The sequence below is a fragment of the Pelodiscus sinensis genome, chromosome 3 (assembly GCF_052426305.1).
Source record: "Pelodiscus sinensis isolate ZL-2025 chromosome 3, ASM5242630v1, whole genome shotgun sequence".
Lineage (NCBI taxonomy): Eukaryota > Metazoa > Chordata > Testudines > Trionychidae > Pelodiscus > Pelodiscus sinensis.
This window is the reverse complement of record NC_143054.1, coordinates 108,556,689-108,574,012: the sequence shown is the minus strand read 5'-3', so window position 1 is coordinate 108,574,012 and position 17,324 is coordinate 108,556,689. Positions and strand designations below refer to the sequence as shown.

Sequence of the window (17,324 nt, the reverse complement as noted above, 5' to 3'; positions counted from 1 at the left end):
CTCCTGCACCTCAACTCCCTCCCCCAGGTCACCATCCAAACCCTCTGCAGTCTGCACCCCCTTCTCCCCTGTCACAATTCCCTCCAAGACTTTGCACCCTGTCCAGAGCCCATCCCCCCGGCTAGAATCCTCTCTTGCACCCATACTTCCTTACCTTACACCCCAATCCCCTGACCCAGGTCATAACCCCCTCCTCCATCCCAACTCCCTCTGAGACCTCACACTGTCTCCTGCACCCCAGTCCCTTACCCCATGTGCCCTTCTGCACCCAACCTCCATCCTAGACTCTACATCTCCTCCACAGAAAAGTGGAGCCCTGGACCACTTTCCAAAATCTTGGTGTCCCCCCACCACACCACACACCAAAAATTATTGCCCACCCCTGCTCTTAGGGGTTTTCTAAGACATTATTTCTCTAAAATTCAGCATTAGTCAGGATGTTCTAGTCCATCCTGATTTTCATAACTGGGTTTGCTACAACACAGGTCCTACATTTTCCCCTTGCCTTGGGTCTGGACAGGCAAAATACAACAACCTAGCCCAGATTAAGGTGGTCTTGGCACAGGGTCTCCTAATTCCCCTTCCCCCAATGTGGTGCTGCCTCCTCCTGGGGTGTCATTGGCAGGCAACACCTATACTTTACTCTCTGGTGGGGTGGTGATGGCCACACCCCAGTTTGACTCCTGCCTCTTTCAGCAGGAGGCGAGTGACCTGCAGCCATCCCGGTCACCATTTTAACATAGCACAGCAAAAGAAAAGGGCCTAACACATTTTGTTTGAGGAGAAAATGCCACTTTCAGTATTTCCTGCAGCAGTGCTCTGAGAGTTCTGCATTCAGCTCCCACTGGGAGCATTTTCTGTTCAGCACACCTCTCTATACAGTCCAGTGCACTGTAAGGTGGGCTCAGGTGAATCCAACTTTTATATTCCAGGTCCATTTCTACATCGTGTGAGGGGTATCTTCCCAATTACATAGGACCTTGAAGTCTAGTGCCATGAAAACTTCCCAGTTTTGATGCAAATAAAAAGTCATTTCATTGGGGAATATATTTGAATATATTTGCAATTGTCCATCTTGAGCTTTCAGCTCAATATGTAAAGGTGGCTTCCTTGGCTATCATTAAGTTACTAGCCAATAGCCTGTCATAAGACAGGATTTACTGGTCTGTCCTCTACTTCCTATTCCCTTTCTATCTCACACTTCTCTCCTGAGCCTCCTGTCTCTCTCCCCCCCCCTCTCTCTCAGCTCTCCTCCACCTTCTGCCTCTCTCTGTGTCTCTCCCTTTCTCTCCTCCCCCTCCTGCCTCTCTTTCTCTTCTCCTCCTCATACACGGAGAGTGCGGAGCCCAAACGGCCGCTTGCGCCACTTGCTCCCCGTGGCAGCCTGGCTGAGCAGCGCAGAAGTCAGCCCAGTGCCAAGGCGGGAGGTGAAGGACATGACTCAGGCAACAGCACCACCCAGAGGCAACAGCCAGCCTTTCAGCGTTACAGAGTCACAGACATTGGGCTACTATATATATGATGCCGGAGCTGATAATGTAATTACTTTGTATTGCTAATTCAGTTTTTGAGAGCTCATGAATCTTAACCTATTTCCCTCTCACTTTTCTGCTTGTAGCCATGGGAACAAAGAAGTGTTCTCATGCCGGGGGATTCAGCTGGCAGTGGACTGGTTCAGGGAAAGAGGCCACAAAGATATCAAGGTCTTTGTCCCATCATGGAGAAAGGAACCACCACGGTTTGATAGCCCCATTACAGGTAGGCAAGGGATTCAAAGAGTAATCGTAACTACAAGCAGCACTGTCCGTCCATCATGTCATGTAAGAAGTAGACTTCAGGAACTTTAAGTAGCTCATGCTATTCTTTCCTGGAGAGAAAGCAGCACAGTAGGAGCAGTGCATGTGTTGCAGGATATATCAGTAACAAATCTGTGGCCACATATATGCTGTTGCTATCTCTATAGCATGTGTGACAGAAATCAGAATCTTTTTACTTCAAAAGCATAGACCTCTGCCAATTGAGCTAAAGAAGAATGAATCTCTGTTAGCTTTTAACTGTATTGTACAGCTGTATTACTGGAGGGTGACTGACATTCCTCTGCCAGAAGGTACCCAAATGACAGCCAATCTACAACCATTATCTGTTCTGTCATTACCTGTATAGGCACTTACTGTGTAAAATATGTCAGCCAACCTACATCTGTGTGGGGGGCTGAAAGGGGAGAAGAAATGGATCTGCAAGAGCACTGAGCTCACTAATGTGCTGCTGCTTCTAGATAAGGAATAACAGCCATTTGGGAAGAGAGATAAAATTGCTGTTACAGGTGAACTGCTTGTGTGTGCATAGCCCTAATGTTTACAGAGCCAACAGCAGGAATAACTGAAAATAAGCCATGTAGCCTGTTCTCTGTTAAGAACTGTTTTTGAACCACCCGTATGTTTTCTGTTTGCAATTCAGTAATATAGTATCCAGGCTGAGATATGTAAATTGGCTATCTCCCAAAGAGGCTTGTTCCATAACGATCATCCAAGGGGATGATTTTGATAGTGCCTTAGCTCCCATGCAGTCAATGGGTGTTGCAGTTGCTCAGGATCTTTTATGTTGAAAAAATAATTATCTTAAGGCAGGGCTCCTGAGTCCATATTTAAAAACCTTTGTAAATTGTTGACTCATCAGCTCTAGCTAATGGTTCAGTGCCCCTGAAACTCTCCCCTCCCCCCACCATTTACTTAATCTCCTGCATAGGTATTGAGGCACCCAACTTGAAGGTGTTTTTAGATTCTTATTAAAGGATCCCCCACACGTGCTGAATACCCTTTGATCACTAATTTTCCTCCTCCTTGTTTTTGTTTTCAGATCAGCACATTCTTGAGGAGCTTGTAAAGCAAACCATTCTTGTGTACACCCCCTCCCGCAAGGTGAAAGGCAGGCGGGTGGTCTGCTATGACGATCGATATATAATTAAAGTGGCCCAGGAGAAAGATGGGGTGATTGTTTCCAATGACAACTACCGTGATCTCCAGAGTGAGAATCCTGAATGGAAGTGGTTCATCGAGCAGCGGTTACTCATGTTCTCCTTTGTCAGTGACAAGTAGGGGACAATTCTCTTTAAACATTCTTTGCTTTGGTTTATATACCTGAATTTTATGGGCCAAATTCAACCCAGTCAGAAGTGCAACTTTAATTGATGTTAAAGGGAGAAAGAGAGCACGGGGGGGGGGGGGAGAGAGATGGGGTCTGTCTTTAGTTCATTTTTCTCCACCTTTCACCTCAAAGGTCCTGTGTGGCTCCTCAAGGAACTATGTCAGGTTAACTGAAAGGTGATTTAGGAACCACATAGCTCCTAGCCCCTGCACATAAAGAGTAAGAAAGAGGAGACAAAGTTAGGCCTGTGTCTCCATGTTGCAGCACTGTAACATTTATTTTGGACACAGTCACCATGAAATTGATGTGTGAGAACAAGGAGGCATTTGGCTGCTTGACAATATGTCTAATATCCCTGGTGGGGATGGGGTGAGTTAAGCCTTCCCCACCCTCTGTAAGTAATTCTTTCCCCTTAATTTGCTAATCCTCCCATATAGTACTCATCCGTGTAGCTGAAGCAGAGAGAAGCCAGGATCTGCAATTAAAGCTTTAGTGTCCCACGGGCCTGATCCTTTCACTTTCTCTTGGAGGACACTACTAACATTCATTCATAGGGTGCCTATGATGAATGCAAAAGTGAGTGATGTGTAGATCATTCCCAATGTTATGTCTGTCTTTGCCCCTGAAAAGGATATTACTTAATTGACCCAAGCCTTTATTTAGCTAGATAAAGGGCACTGGGAACACATTTTCATTCACACCGAGGGCCTAGCTCAATAGATTACCTGCATCAGAGCAGAGTAAGTGTTGGTAGTTTTCCAGCCACCCAAAATGCACCAAAATATTTGGCAGTGTATTTTATGTAATGGGACTCAAGTCAGGTATTTTCTCTAACAACAAAGTTACTCCTCTTACTAATCTGTATTAAACATTTACATATATTTCTCCTTTTCCATGGTGCTTTCTTTCTCATTCTTAAAGCTGTCAGAACGTTTTCACAACCCTCACTGCAAACAAACAAACAAACAAAACCACTAGCTCTTTTTGCCAAGCACATTTGCAGAATTTTTCTTTAAAACAAGCTGGTCTGTAGAGACTCTCTAAACCTCAGACTTGGTTTCAGCTTCTGGTTCCATTACACACACAGATCGGGAATTAAATTTCCTCACTCACTCACATGTCCCTATACCATAGCCACTAACAGGCCAGAAAGATGTATGTCCAATCAGCATTTATTGAGAAAGGGGTGGGCTAATTATTTGATTCCAGGATGACAGGAGTTCTTCACTTTCTAGTCCACTTCTGGGTTCTAAACTGGTCAGTTAGAGCCTCTCCCTAGTATTTTACCAGCCAGCTAATCCCTCACAGAGGTATTGAGGATTAATGTGTTTATGGCTGAAAAGTGCTCGTTATTATTGACATTGATGCTGTAGTGGCAGAGTTGGAGAAAGAGACTATCTACTATATGTTTTAGAGTTTGTCTATCTGTCCTCCAAACGGGGACATGTACCCCTGCTGCAGCAGCCAAAGACTGCATTTCTTACCTGGCCCCAGGCTTTCATCAGGCCCCGGAGCAGCCTGCATATTGAACCTCTCATCCCTAGACCAATGCTAGAGCAATGATTTAGTGAAGAAAAACAAATATTTTAGTGTAAAAGCGCAAGTAACACTGGGTGGGGGTGGGTAGAGATGCAGATCACTCTGCTGCAAACACCTACTTGCACATGGAATTTGGGCAGACACCAACATGACATTTTCTGTTTCAAAAGTATCATCCAGGGCCTGATACTGCAAAATTCAAAGCTGCCGACTGGCCAGTGTAATACCAAGCCTCCCTCTCTGCAACTTGAGATTCCAACACTGATACCAAATCCTTTGGGGAGGGGAAGCTCTACAGATTTGCAGTAAAATAAAATACACTTTTGGGTGGCTTGTATAGCTCTTACAAGGCTTTTCCCTGTTGTAACTGTGCATAATACAGCAGAGTAGGCAATAATTTGTAATGGGGGGGGGGGGCACTCCAAAATTTTGGCAAGTGCTCAAGGGCTGTATTTCTTCCAAGGGGGTTTGGGATCTGGGACAGAGGTTGGGTGCAGAAGGGAGGTTGGAGTAGAAAGGTGCAGGAGGGAGTGTAGGGAGTGTGAGAGAATTTTGTGAAGGAGGGGGTTGTGATTTATGGCAGAGGCTTGGGGTTTCAGAGTCCAGGAAGGCATATGGGTGCAAGAGAGGATTCTGGCCTAGGGGAAGGGTGTAGGAGAGGGTGCAGGGTCTGGGAGGGAGTTGTGACCTGGGGGAAAGGGGTACAAAGTTTGAGTGGTGGCCTGGGGCAGGTAGTTTGGGGGGCCAAGGGTGGGGTGCCAGAGGCAGGCTCTGGCTGGGAGGTGCTTACCTAGGCAGCTCCCAGTTAGCAGCCCTGCAGGAACCTGAAGGCTGCAGTGGTAAGCTGCTCCATGTGGCTCTGCTACCAGCCGAGTGAAGGAGTGCAGGGAGGAAGGGAGGAGACTTTATTGGCTGCCCCTGCTGCAGCAAAATCTCTCAGCTGCTATTGGTCAGAAACTGGCCAGTGGGAGCTGAGAGATTTTGCTGAGGGGCGGGACAGGGTTCCAGTGAGGCAGCCGCAGGCTGGATGGGGTGGCTTGGTGGACTGGCAGCCTCTTGGCCACCTCTGCAATACATAACGACACATATTAAAACCCCCAAAGTAGAATTTAAATGAAATACAACACACTCAGGGGGATGGCTATTGCATAACTCATGCTCTGTTTGATTTTCAGGTTTATGCCGCCTGATGACCCGCTAGGCCGTCATGGACCTACTCTTACCAATTTCCTCAGCAAAAAGCCAGTGCTTCCTTTCACTAGATGGCAGCCTTGTCCCTATGGTAGGTTTTCTTTAACGCCACCCAGTGCTGCCTGGCTGGATTTCTTCTGGGGCTCTTTCAGTCACAAGAGGTGGGCACAACCCCAGCTCTGGCTGCAGGTTGAACCCTTCCCTGCCCCCACCACTGAAGCAAGGTCATGGAGGTCATATGCGACTTCCCTGACCGCTGTGACTATATTGTATCCTTAATAGGTGCCAATTCCATGGGAATTCCAGGGCTGGAGAACACATGGGAAGAAATGGTGGATGCTCAGCATTCACCAACAGTCCCACTGATTGGCTCTTGCCCTTACCCGCTAGTGGGCCCACCACTCAGTGCCTTCACCTTCCTCTCCAGTGTCTCTTGCCTGCTGCATGCACAGGTGGGGAGCAGAGTGCTCAGTGGAAGGGGTAGGAAGAGTTTGGATCTTAGATAAGGGGTGGAATGTGGGTGGGGCTTGGGGCAGAGCAGGCATCAAGCACCCCAGGGAAAGTGGACAGGCTGTGCCTCTGGTATCCTTAGCAATAGCAAATTGTACTTCCTTACCTCACAGCAGTGTTGAGGAGAAACACATTAAAGACTGAGGTACTCAAATACTGTGGTAAGGGGTTGCCTTATGAGCCCCCTCACCATAGTATTTGAGTACCTCACTGTAGGGATGTTAAATTGCGTGTAATCAGCTAATTGAGTAGTCAATGGAATTTCCATCGCCTACTCAATTAGTCAATAAGGGGGGAAACTGCAGAGCCACAGCAGGGTTAGCTCCTGGCCCTGGGAGCTAACTCTGCTGCAGCTCTGCCTTTTAAATGTATTAAGAGCATAATCAGCTTTTAAGCCAGCTCCCCCCCCCCCACTGGCTTCTGCTCCCCTTTTTTTCTCCCCCTCCCCCCACGCCACTGTCTGATAGAGGCAGCAAGGGAGTGGGGGGAAATTACTAGTTGCTTACATCCCTACTTCAGAGTCTTTAATGTACTGATGTCTGATACTTAATGCCCCATTACTAGCGCTCAGCCTATAAACATTTTTTTCTTTCAGGCAAAAAATGCACATATGGCAGCAAGTGCAAATTTTATCACCCAGAACGCTTGTCTCAAGCTCAGCTGTCAGTGGCTGATGAGCTCAGAGCCAAAACCAAGGCCTCCTCTCGAAGCTTAGGGTCAAAGGATGAAAAGTTGAAGGCCCTGACTACAACCCAAAGAGAGAATGCGTCCCACGGAGCTTGCATAGAGATGCCGCAGGAATCTAGTGGTGCTACAGGCAGCAGCAGAAGCAGCTCCACTCAGAACTTTGCAAGAGATTGGTTCCATTCCGTGCAACAGGAAAAGAGCTACCCTGAGCATTCAGCTGGAGCCTGGGGAGACAGGCCCTTGTGTAAGCTGGAACCTGAAAATGACTTATTAGAGCAAGACTTACAGAGAGATCAAAGGTTCCTGGCAAAGCAGCTCTCTGCATTATCACTCAGGGATCAGATACGTAGTGCAAGTAGACCAACAGACACCTCTGAAAGAGGGGATGCAATGGACACTCCCTATCACTGCTGTAATCTTAGAAACAATCACTGTCACAATCTGCACGTAACTCATCACAACCATAGTTTGGACTGCATGTGCTTACAACAGTGTGAGTTCCAAGAGCCGGTACTGGTGCCTTCTCATTTTTATGGGCGCTCAGATCATTTTAGGTCTCAGCACTGTTGCAACCTGCAAGTACCAGCAATGCAGAGTCAGAGAATCCCATTCGGTGATGATGGATCTCAGGCCAAACAAGGCCCAAAAGCCCAGCAAGTAACACTCTCTTTCAGGTCTCCTTTGAATGACCTATTTCCTTACAGCAACCATGAAGATGCACAATACCAGACGCATATTCAGACTCAGCCTCCCATTCAGCCACTTTTGTTACACCCCGGCAAGGTACCTGAGGCTTTCAGCTATTCACCCCCTTCTCACAGCGAGCATCTCCCAACAAATCACGCTTCAGAACCACTTTCTAGCGAGCGAACCCACATCCGTAGAGTGCTCTGCTCTGTCTTCCCATATGCCGACGTGGATCGCATTATGTTCTTGTACCCTGATCTCAAGGACATGACTAGTTTAATTTTACTAATTCAAAGACACAGGCATGTATGAAGCAGTGGAGAGTCTTTGCTGCAATGACCCAAAAGAAAAACACAAAACCAAGAGCCTTTGCCAGCTGGGGCCAGGGGAGCAGAGCATCCAAGATTGTTTGTTTTCAGCTCTGCCAATGACTTACTGTGAAGCCTTGAACAAGTCAATTAGACCCAAATGGTGACAGGTAGCCACTTGCCCAATAGGTGACTGTATGAAGCTGTGCTACGCATGGAGGAATTCTGGGGAGGGATTGTGTCAGAGTGATTTCTTCCTAAGGGCACAATCCTTACTGAGTTCCTTAGTGCACAGGAAGTGCACAGGATCCCCTGGGAATGGATGGCCCACTATAATTCCTGGGGAATGGACTGAGATTTATTACCCTATCTGTCTCCCCAGCTCCTATTAGATGCCTGCGATCTCTGGCATCCGGGTGCTCTTTGCAAACCTTCAATCCGGCCACAGAAGGGTCAGTCATAATCAGGGCCTTTACCCTGCCTGTTCTTTATTTGCTAACTTTTCCTCCACTCAAAGAGCAGTTGTTGTGAAGCTTAATGTATGATTTAACAAGTACTTTAAGATGCTATTACAACAGTTTTCAACCTGTGCTCGGTAACCCCCCTGCAACACCACAAACTGTCTAAAATTTCCAAAAGGGTCCCTCTCTGTTTCAGTTGCAGGCCCCATAAATATTTCCGATTGAAAACCACTCTGCTGTTGTAACACGAGAAACAACTCTGTGGAGGTGAGGACGCTCCGCAGGGATTTCTTGCGCAAAATGGCCATCAGAGAGTTCTTGTGCAAGAGAGCGTCCACACTGCCATGGATGCTCTTGCGTAAAAGCGCAGGTCGCACATGGCGGTGTGGACATTTTCTTGCGCAAGACTTCTTGCACAAGAACCCTTGCACAAGATGTTCTTGTGCAAGAAGCTGCCAGTGTAGACATAGCCTTATAGTTTAACTTCATTTAGTGAATTTATCTTGGACTTAAACCATGGGTAGGGACCCTTTCTTGGGTTGGGGACTGTTAATTCACAGAAAAATTAGAGGCTGTACACAAGTGACCCTCAACTGAGAAGCAGAAAGACACTCCCCATATTCTCCTCCCCATCAGAGCTGGGGGAGGGGGGACAGGCTGGTAGATTTTGTGTGCTCCTGCCCTACAGTAGAGTGGGGGGATGGCTGGAGTGCCAGCATGGGCTCTCCCATGCAAGGGTGGGGGCCTTGAGCCTCAGAGGCTGGATCCAGGGCCTGAGGTTCCCCACCCCGACTTAAACTCTGAACTCATCTGAATTTGCTTCTTTCTGGACAAACAGGGATGATAATGAGAAGAGAAGCTGTTTTCTTTATGAACAAACAAACTTAACAGTTAAACTGACCTTTAGTTACCCACTATGGTCCCATAACAAAATCATTTGTACAGCTGATTTATGATGCAAACTTTTAAACTGTTCCTTTGGGACATGTTTGATTTTGGTAAGCTGTAAAGCTGTTAGCCTGTACAATGTGTCATTTAATTATCCAGGTTACAAAACATGGAATTTTAAAGTTGACCCTTTCTTGGAGACTTTTTGAAAATTTCCCAAAGTCTAAGTATGTCACTGTGACACACTGTAATATTGTAACATCTTAAATGTTCATTATTTGGATGACATTGTATTAAACTGAACAGCCCACATGTAAAAATATTTTTTTCTAATGCACGCACATTCACATGCTCATTTTCTCCTGCCACATTCTCCTGCAAATGCTTGTCTACTTCTAATCTCTGTAGATAAGGTAGATGATCTTTTTCTCTCTTTTTAGTCTGTGAGGGGAGGGTTGTTTTTAAGAGTAATATTGCCCAATTAGTGTAGTTTGATCACTTGAGTCTCTGAACATGCAGTGTTATCACTGATGTCCTGCAGCTCGTCTGAGCTCTTGATTTATCGCTATTTTTCCATAGTGGGTTTTCTGAGAGAGCAAACAAGCATCGCTCATAATCCTATTACATTGTCTGTTATATAACATCAGTGTGAAAGGGAGAAAAGCACTGGATACAAACAAGCTGCTATTTCCACCAGCTCTCCTGCATAATGCTCAGCCTCATTTAAGAGAGGATGAGAACTGTTACCAAATCAGAGCTCTTGACTTCCATGGCTGCCAGTGTTGTACATTATGCACAGAGAGCAAATACCACCCAAGCTGATGCTATTTATGGGGGAGATTTTCAAAGGCAAATGAAAGTTGAGTGCTTATCTGTCTAATTCTCTCTCGTGCCTTTGTAAATCTGCTATGACATTAGCTTTGGCATGGTATGTGCTATTGGAAATTGGGAGAACCGACATCATAGCTTTGACCTGTTCTCATGGCTTCATGTGAACCAAGAGTCCTTATGATACATCTAGTTGGCAGGAGGGCTGGGACACTGACTGCCAGATCTATAGCTTCTTCCTTACAATGAGGGAGAAGGAAGGTTTGGTGCTGTGGATGTGGAACTTACTGTCCCCACTCCACCCCAACTAGATGCACTGTTAAGTGGAAGAAGATGGGAAGTTACAGACCTATTTTTCCTTGTGATGTGGAAATTACTATAGTTGATTGGAAAAGTGAAGGTTACATTAAAGGAATTTAACTGTTTATATTGGGGACAGTTCAGTAAAGGTAACTTTTAAACATTCATTGCATTTCATGTAGCTTCAGCAGGTATATTTGGATTAATTTATTACGCAGCCAGAAACACAGGGCAGATTAGATGTTTTTCCTTCTACTCATGCTCATTGTTTCCTCTGCTCTTTTCCCAGCCATGTGTGAAATAAGTTGTTTTATGTGCACTATATATAACAGGGTTCAAAAAAGAACTAGATAAATTCATGGAGGCTAGGTTCACCACTGGCTATTAGCCAGGAGGGGTAGGAATGGTGGCCCTAGCCCTTCTTTGCCAGAAGCTGGGAATGGGTGATGGGGATGGATCACTTGATGGTTCCCTGTTCTGTTCATTCCCGCTGGGAATATGACATTGGCTATTGTTGCAAGACAGGATATTAGGCTGGATGGACCTTTAGTCTGACCCAGTATGGCCATTCTTATGGTCTTAGGTTTATTTTCTTAAACCAAATTCCTCATCCAATAACAATGGGAAAGCTGCAGAGGAAATGTGTTGCATGCAAGGATGGTTTTAAACAGAGAATCTTAAAAAAAAATCTATAACTTGCTTCTCATTCTAGATGTTGCTCTCCAATCACAGAAATGGCCTCTCACTGCATGTGATGGAGTTTCCAGACAAAAACAGGGCAGGGGCCTTGCACAGTTCCAAACCTTCTCAAATCCATAAAATAGCAATTATTCACCAACTCTTACTTTTCAAAAACTTGAAAGTTTTGATTCCAATTGCCTTTTTGTGCCAAGATTCAATCTAATACTACTTCCCTTCTACTTCTAGAGCAAGTATTTCCTTGAAACTATGCTGCATTAGCACTCCCAGGCATATAAATACTGTGCCTCTTTCTTTTGGGGTAGAGGGTAGGGGGAGACATGAAATTCTTCTGAAAGCAGCTCAGAAAAGCGTGTGGTCAGGCTGGTTATCAGTCTTGCCTCAGCTGATATAAATCAGGCAAGATTTTCACAGGTACTGAGGACCCACCACCGGCAGTGCTCAGCCACTCAGAAAGCCAAATGCATATTGTTGCAAACAAAACAGTCACACCTGACTTGCATTCAGGCCAAGAGAAGGTGGAGGAAAGCTGCTTACCCAATATTTGCCCTCACAGGAGTTCCTTTCACTCTTTTGTTCAGAAAAGGAAGATAAATGAACATAATTACAGTCCTTAGGAAAGGTCTAGGCAAGAATATTTTGTGGAAGCGACATAGCAATAAGTTTGGTTTTTATTGTGTCACAATTAATTCCATAGCACCCCATCCACAGGGAAAACTGCAAATTGATATCGTACTTAACTAGACCAGAGCATTTTAAATGATGTGCCAGAACAATGGAGGAAAATCCCCCCACTTACTAAACAGCGATCACACCAATGAGAAATGATCCTCTCTAAAGCTGCAGTGATGTTCGCTTTGGAAATCCTGATTTATTTCCTTGGAAAGTTGCTGAATCTCTTTCTTTTTGGTGAAGCTAGTCCATAAGTTCTTTCGTGAGCTTTGATGTAAAATTGTCACATTATCTTTTTAAAGATAATAAATTGTCATATACAGACATGGGTGCATAGCTGATTCATAAACACCCTAACATTTCAGGGATATTTCAACTATGAACCAAAAGTCAAATGTTTAAATCCTCCCCTTTCCAGGAAAGTAGACAGCGCCCTTGAAATTTGGTATGCTACATCTCATCCCAGAACATATTTTTTTCCTGGGAAACTTGGGGAGGGAGGAAAGAGAAAGGGAGGGAAAAAAAGAAAAAATGTGGGGTTCGTTCTTTTAAAATCCTGTTTTGTTAACTTTCAGAAAAATCTTTGAGTAGCTTTTTTGGCTTTTCATATCTTCAGAATGACTTGGCCTGCAAACTTTCCACAAGATTAAACTATGTAGATAAAGTATTTTATAAGGACCAAAATATTGTCTACAGGAATAAACTTATAAAAAGGAATGCAAAGATTAAAAGCTATGGAATGAGCTTCCTAGATTGGTACAGCAACAAAAACTAGGGCTCTCCAGCCATCTCTAGCTGCTCTAACACTGCACCTACTATGTACTGTTGATTTAAATCAGGGATGGGTAAAAGCCTCTCCACAGGCTGGATCTGATCTGCTTAAGGCTTTGATCTGGCCTGCATGGCGGTTCTATGCAAGCCCTTTCAACTGCTTTTATTTAAAGGGCTCGCGCCTGTCAGGCAACAGCCCCAGGGAAGGCTCAAGCCCTTTAAATAGAAGCAATTGCAAGGGTTCTAGTGTCCTTCGCTCCCAGGCAACATGCTAGCAGTGAGTAGCAAGCTGTTTAAATAGCAGGAATTGAACAGGCTTGCAGCCCCTGTCCCCTGCTAACGTGATGCCTGGGAGCCACAGAGCAGGCATGAGCCCTTTCGACTCAAGCCCCTTCTGCCTGAGACTCCGTCCCTTCTGGGGCAACCCACTACCACTTCGATTTTTTAAGTGACCCCCATTCAAAAATTATTGCCCACCCTTGATTTAAATGAACAATTCTCAAACTACTTAGAAAAGAGAAAGCCTCTTAGAACCAACTATTTATGTCAATGCTGCCTTCTTGAATACAATGGTAAAGGAGAGCAAAACATTCAAGTGTAAACTGCTGTATATCTGGCACTGTTCTACAGAATCAAGAGATACCACATATTCAGATGGAACAAACTATGATATTCAGTAACTGATATACATTATAGCAAAGCAGGTGAGCCTATATCTGAAGTAACCCTATATTTTAAAATAGGAAATACAGTAACTGAAACAGTCCCAAAAGTATGGTTTCAGGTATTTAAATCTGAAGTTTCATGGCGTTGTAACCATGGGAATCCCACCTCAACAAAAGGTCACCAGGGGTTGCAGTTATTGCCACTCTCACGTCAATGCTGCTGCTGGCACCAGCGCTGTCTTTAGAGCTGGCTGGCTGGAGAGTGTGGCTGCTGGTCGAGCAGCCAGCCCTGAGAGAAGTGCAGTTGCTAGCAGCGGTGCAGAAATGAGGGAGACATGGTGTGTTGTGGGGGGCAGAGCCAGTCTTATAGGTGGGCAACTATCGAGGGCACAGTGGTCCAGGGGGTACTGTGTCTCCCCCCCACAAAGCAAGGCCCTTTAAACACCTAATGCTAGATCTAGATTCAGGGAGAGGCAGAGCTGGGACACACTAACTAAGGACTCTGGTTGCTAGTCCCAGCTAATCTGGGGAGGGGCAGGACTTCCTCTTTTTCTGCACAGGCTTTTCCTGAGACCAGGTCATACCCACTTCCACAGGAACCTGCTCTGGCTGCAGAAAGTTTTGGTTCATTGCTGTACACTTCCACAAAAGAAAGAAGTTACACATATGGAAGGATATACATATTTTCTTAAATCGATATATTGTAACGATAACAACTGCCATATCTTAATTTACATGATAAAGACAAACTTTATAACATTTCCACAAGTTTCTCAGTTACAGCATGGAGGGGAAATGGGGCAAAAATTAAAATATCATTACAAATCAATAAGCACAAACCACCCAAGCAGGAATCAGATCACAGGACAGAGTAGAGGGGAGAATGAGTACAATTCAGGCACTAGGTTTTGACAAGAGATCTGGGTTCTTCTTCTGGTTCTATTAGAGACTTCCTATATGACTGTGGGCAAATCACAATCAAGTATAAAATGGAGTAGAGACATGGCACTTATTCTCAATACCCTGAGAGGAATTAGTCCATTAATGATGTGAAATGCTCAGATATACCCCAGTAAATGCCATAGGGAAGTCTATGAGTAACAGATAATCTTTCCCTGGTTTTGCATTTAACACAGCATGCTCGGTAAATGCCCTTTAAGAGATTCTGTTAATGTTCAAACTACTGTGACACAGAGTTTACAAAGAAGCATTTGAGCTTATCACCAATTTAAACAGAACAAACTAGACTTCATGACTTCCTTCCTGTCTACCAATTCTCTTGTTCCTAAGAGAATACAGACAAACACTACATTCCCCTTAAAGCATTAGAACGTCACTACAAATAAAAAGAAATTGTGGTGAAACTCAATGAATTCCTTGCTTCGGTCTTCATGGCTGAAGATGTTAGGGAGATTTCCAAACCAGGGCCATTCTTTTCAAGTGACAAATGTCAGGAATTGTCCCAAATTGAGGTGTCATTAGACGGGGTTTTGGAAAAAAATGGATAAACTTAACAGTAACAAGTCACTGGGACCCGATGACATTCACCCAAGAGTTCTGACAGAACTCAAATGTGAAACTCAGAACTACTAACTGTGGTTTATAATCTATCCTTTAAATCAGCTTGTACACCGAATGACTGGAAGATAGCTAATGTGATGCCATTATTTAAAAAGAGCTCTAGAGGTGATCCTGACAGTTACAGACCAGTAAGTCTAACATCAGTACCAGGCAAATTCGTTGAAACTATAGTAAAGAATAGAATTGTCAGACACATAGATGAACATAATTTGTTAGGGAAAAGTCAACATGGTTTCTGTAAAGGGAAATATGCCTTACTAATCTACTAGAGTTGTTCGAAGGGGTCAACAAACATGTGGACAAGGGGGATCCAGTGGATATAGTGTACTTATATTTCTAGAAAGTCTTTGGCAAGGACCCTCACCAAAGGCTCTTAAGTAAAGCAAGTTGTCATGGGATAAGAGGGAAGGTCCTCTCATGGATTGAGAACTGGCTAAAAGACATAAAACAAAGGGTAGGAATAAAGGATAAATTTTCCAATGGAGAGAGGTAACTAGTGGTGTTCCCCAAGGGTTCATACTAGGATCAATCCTATTCAACCTATCTACATATGATCTGGAGAAAGGGTTAAACAGTGAGGTGGCAAAATTTGAAAATGATATTAAACTGATAGTTTTGTGAGATCTTTTTGAAGCTCTTCACAGTCTGCTTTGGTCTTAACTAAGCGATTAGGCAATAAAATGACAAATGAAATGTAATGCTGGTACATGTAAAGTAATGCACATTGGAAAATATAATCCAAACTATACATACAAAATGATAGAGACTAATTGAGCTGTAACTAACTACTTGAGAGAGATCTTGGAATCATTGTGGATAGTTCTATGAAAACATCCACTCGATGTGCAGAGGCAGTCAAAAAAGAAAACAATGTTAGGATTAATTAAAAAAGGGATAGAGAATAAGACAGAGAATATCTTATTGCCTCTATATAAAACCATCTTGAATACCGTGTACCTATGTGGTTGTATCATCGCAAAGATATATTGACATTGGAAAAGGTTCAGAAAAGGACAACAAAAATAATTAGGGGTTTGGAACGGGTCACGTGAAGAGAATTTAAAAAGACTGGGACTTTTCAGGTTAGAAAAGGGGAGACAAAAGGGGGATATGATAAAGGTCAATACAATCATGACTAGTGTGGAAAAAGTGAATAAGGGAAAGTTATTTAATTGTTCCCATAAGACAAGAACTAGACGTCACCAAATGAAATTAATAGGTAGCAGATTTAAAACAAAAGGAAGTTTTTCTTCACACAGCGCACAGTCAATCAATGGAACTCCTTGCCAGAGGATGTTGAAGACCTGGACTTTAACAGGGTTCAAAAAAACTAAAACTCGTGGAGGTTAGGTCCATCAATGGCTATTAGCCAGGATGTGTAAGAATGGTGTCCCTAGCCTCTGTTTATCAGAGGCTGGAAATGGATGACAGGAAAGGGATCACGTGATGAATATCTGTTCAGTTCACTCCCTCTGAGGCATCTGGCATTGGCCACTGTTGGAAGACAGGATACTGGGCCAGATAGACCTTTGGTCTGACCCAGTATGGACATTCTTATGTTCTTATGAAATAAAACCAGTCTTGGTGAACACCTTTCAAAAATAGATTCCAGTCTTACATAACCAAGTGACCTGTGTTTGCTACAGAATGATTACATTTTATTTCAGTTGCTCATCACCTTTCTATATTAACTAAACTCTCAACGTGTCAGAGGTTCCCTTCTTAGCTATGCTACTAGTTCACAGGATGACCATTTGTAGATCACCACCTTCCTGCTCCTAGGTTTTGCTCACGTATAAAATGGGAGCAATATCTACCTCATAGGTATAGGCTTACTTGATTGTGAGTGGGGGCTATCCTGTTTATTGCATCGAGTGTAACATGTATGATTACCTGCCCTGTGGCATATGTGTGCAAGGAGCTCCTGACCCTCAGAGACCGAGTTCGGGCTTTGGAGGCCATGGTGGCTGATCTGGAGGAACTAAGGGAGGCAGAGAGGTATGCTGATGAGGCTTCCTGGGACACTATAGTACCGTCCCACCTCCAGTCTCACAGTCCCAGTGCTGTTAAGGAGGATGAAAGGCTCAGGGGAAGAGAGCAGTCAATGGGAGTAAAAGGAAACCATCCCATAGTTGGGACCCTTCTTCCAAAGGATGTTATGGTATCCTCTCGCACTGAGGATACCTCTCCAGGGAACATCAGTTGTTAGGAAGGGACAGGTGTTAGTAGTGGGTGATTTGATTGTTAGAAACATAGATAGTTGTGATGACCGGGAGAACCATATGGTGACTTGCCTGCCTGGTGCAAAGGTTGCAGATCTCTCGAGGCATCTAGATAGACTTATGTGTAGTGCTGGGGAGGAGCCGGTGGTCATGGTACATGTAGGTACCAAT

General features: G+C 44.4%; 1 protein-coding gene across 1 annotated transcript in view; it reads left to right on the top strand.

Moving 5' to 3' along the window:
- Positions 1-17,032, top strand: part of ZC3H12D (zinc finger CCCH-type containing 12D) — a 36,068-nt gene extending 19,036 nt beyond the window's left edge. The window contains exons 2-5 of the mRNA XM_075924409.2: positions 1,619-1,758; positions 2,857-3,091; positions 5,859-5,965; positions 6,980-17,032. Coding sequence (XP_075780524.2) covers positions 1,619-1,758; positions 2,857-3,091; positions 5,859-5,965; positions 6,980-8,070 — 1,573 coding nt within the window. The 3' untranslated portion in view covers positions 8,071-17,032. The remainder of the gene's footprint in view (positions 1-1,618; positions 1,759-2,856; positions 3,092-5,858; positions 5,966-6,979) is intronic.
- The last annotated feature ends 292 nt before the right edge of the window (positions 17,033-17,324 follow it).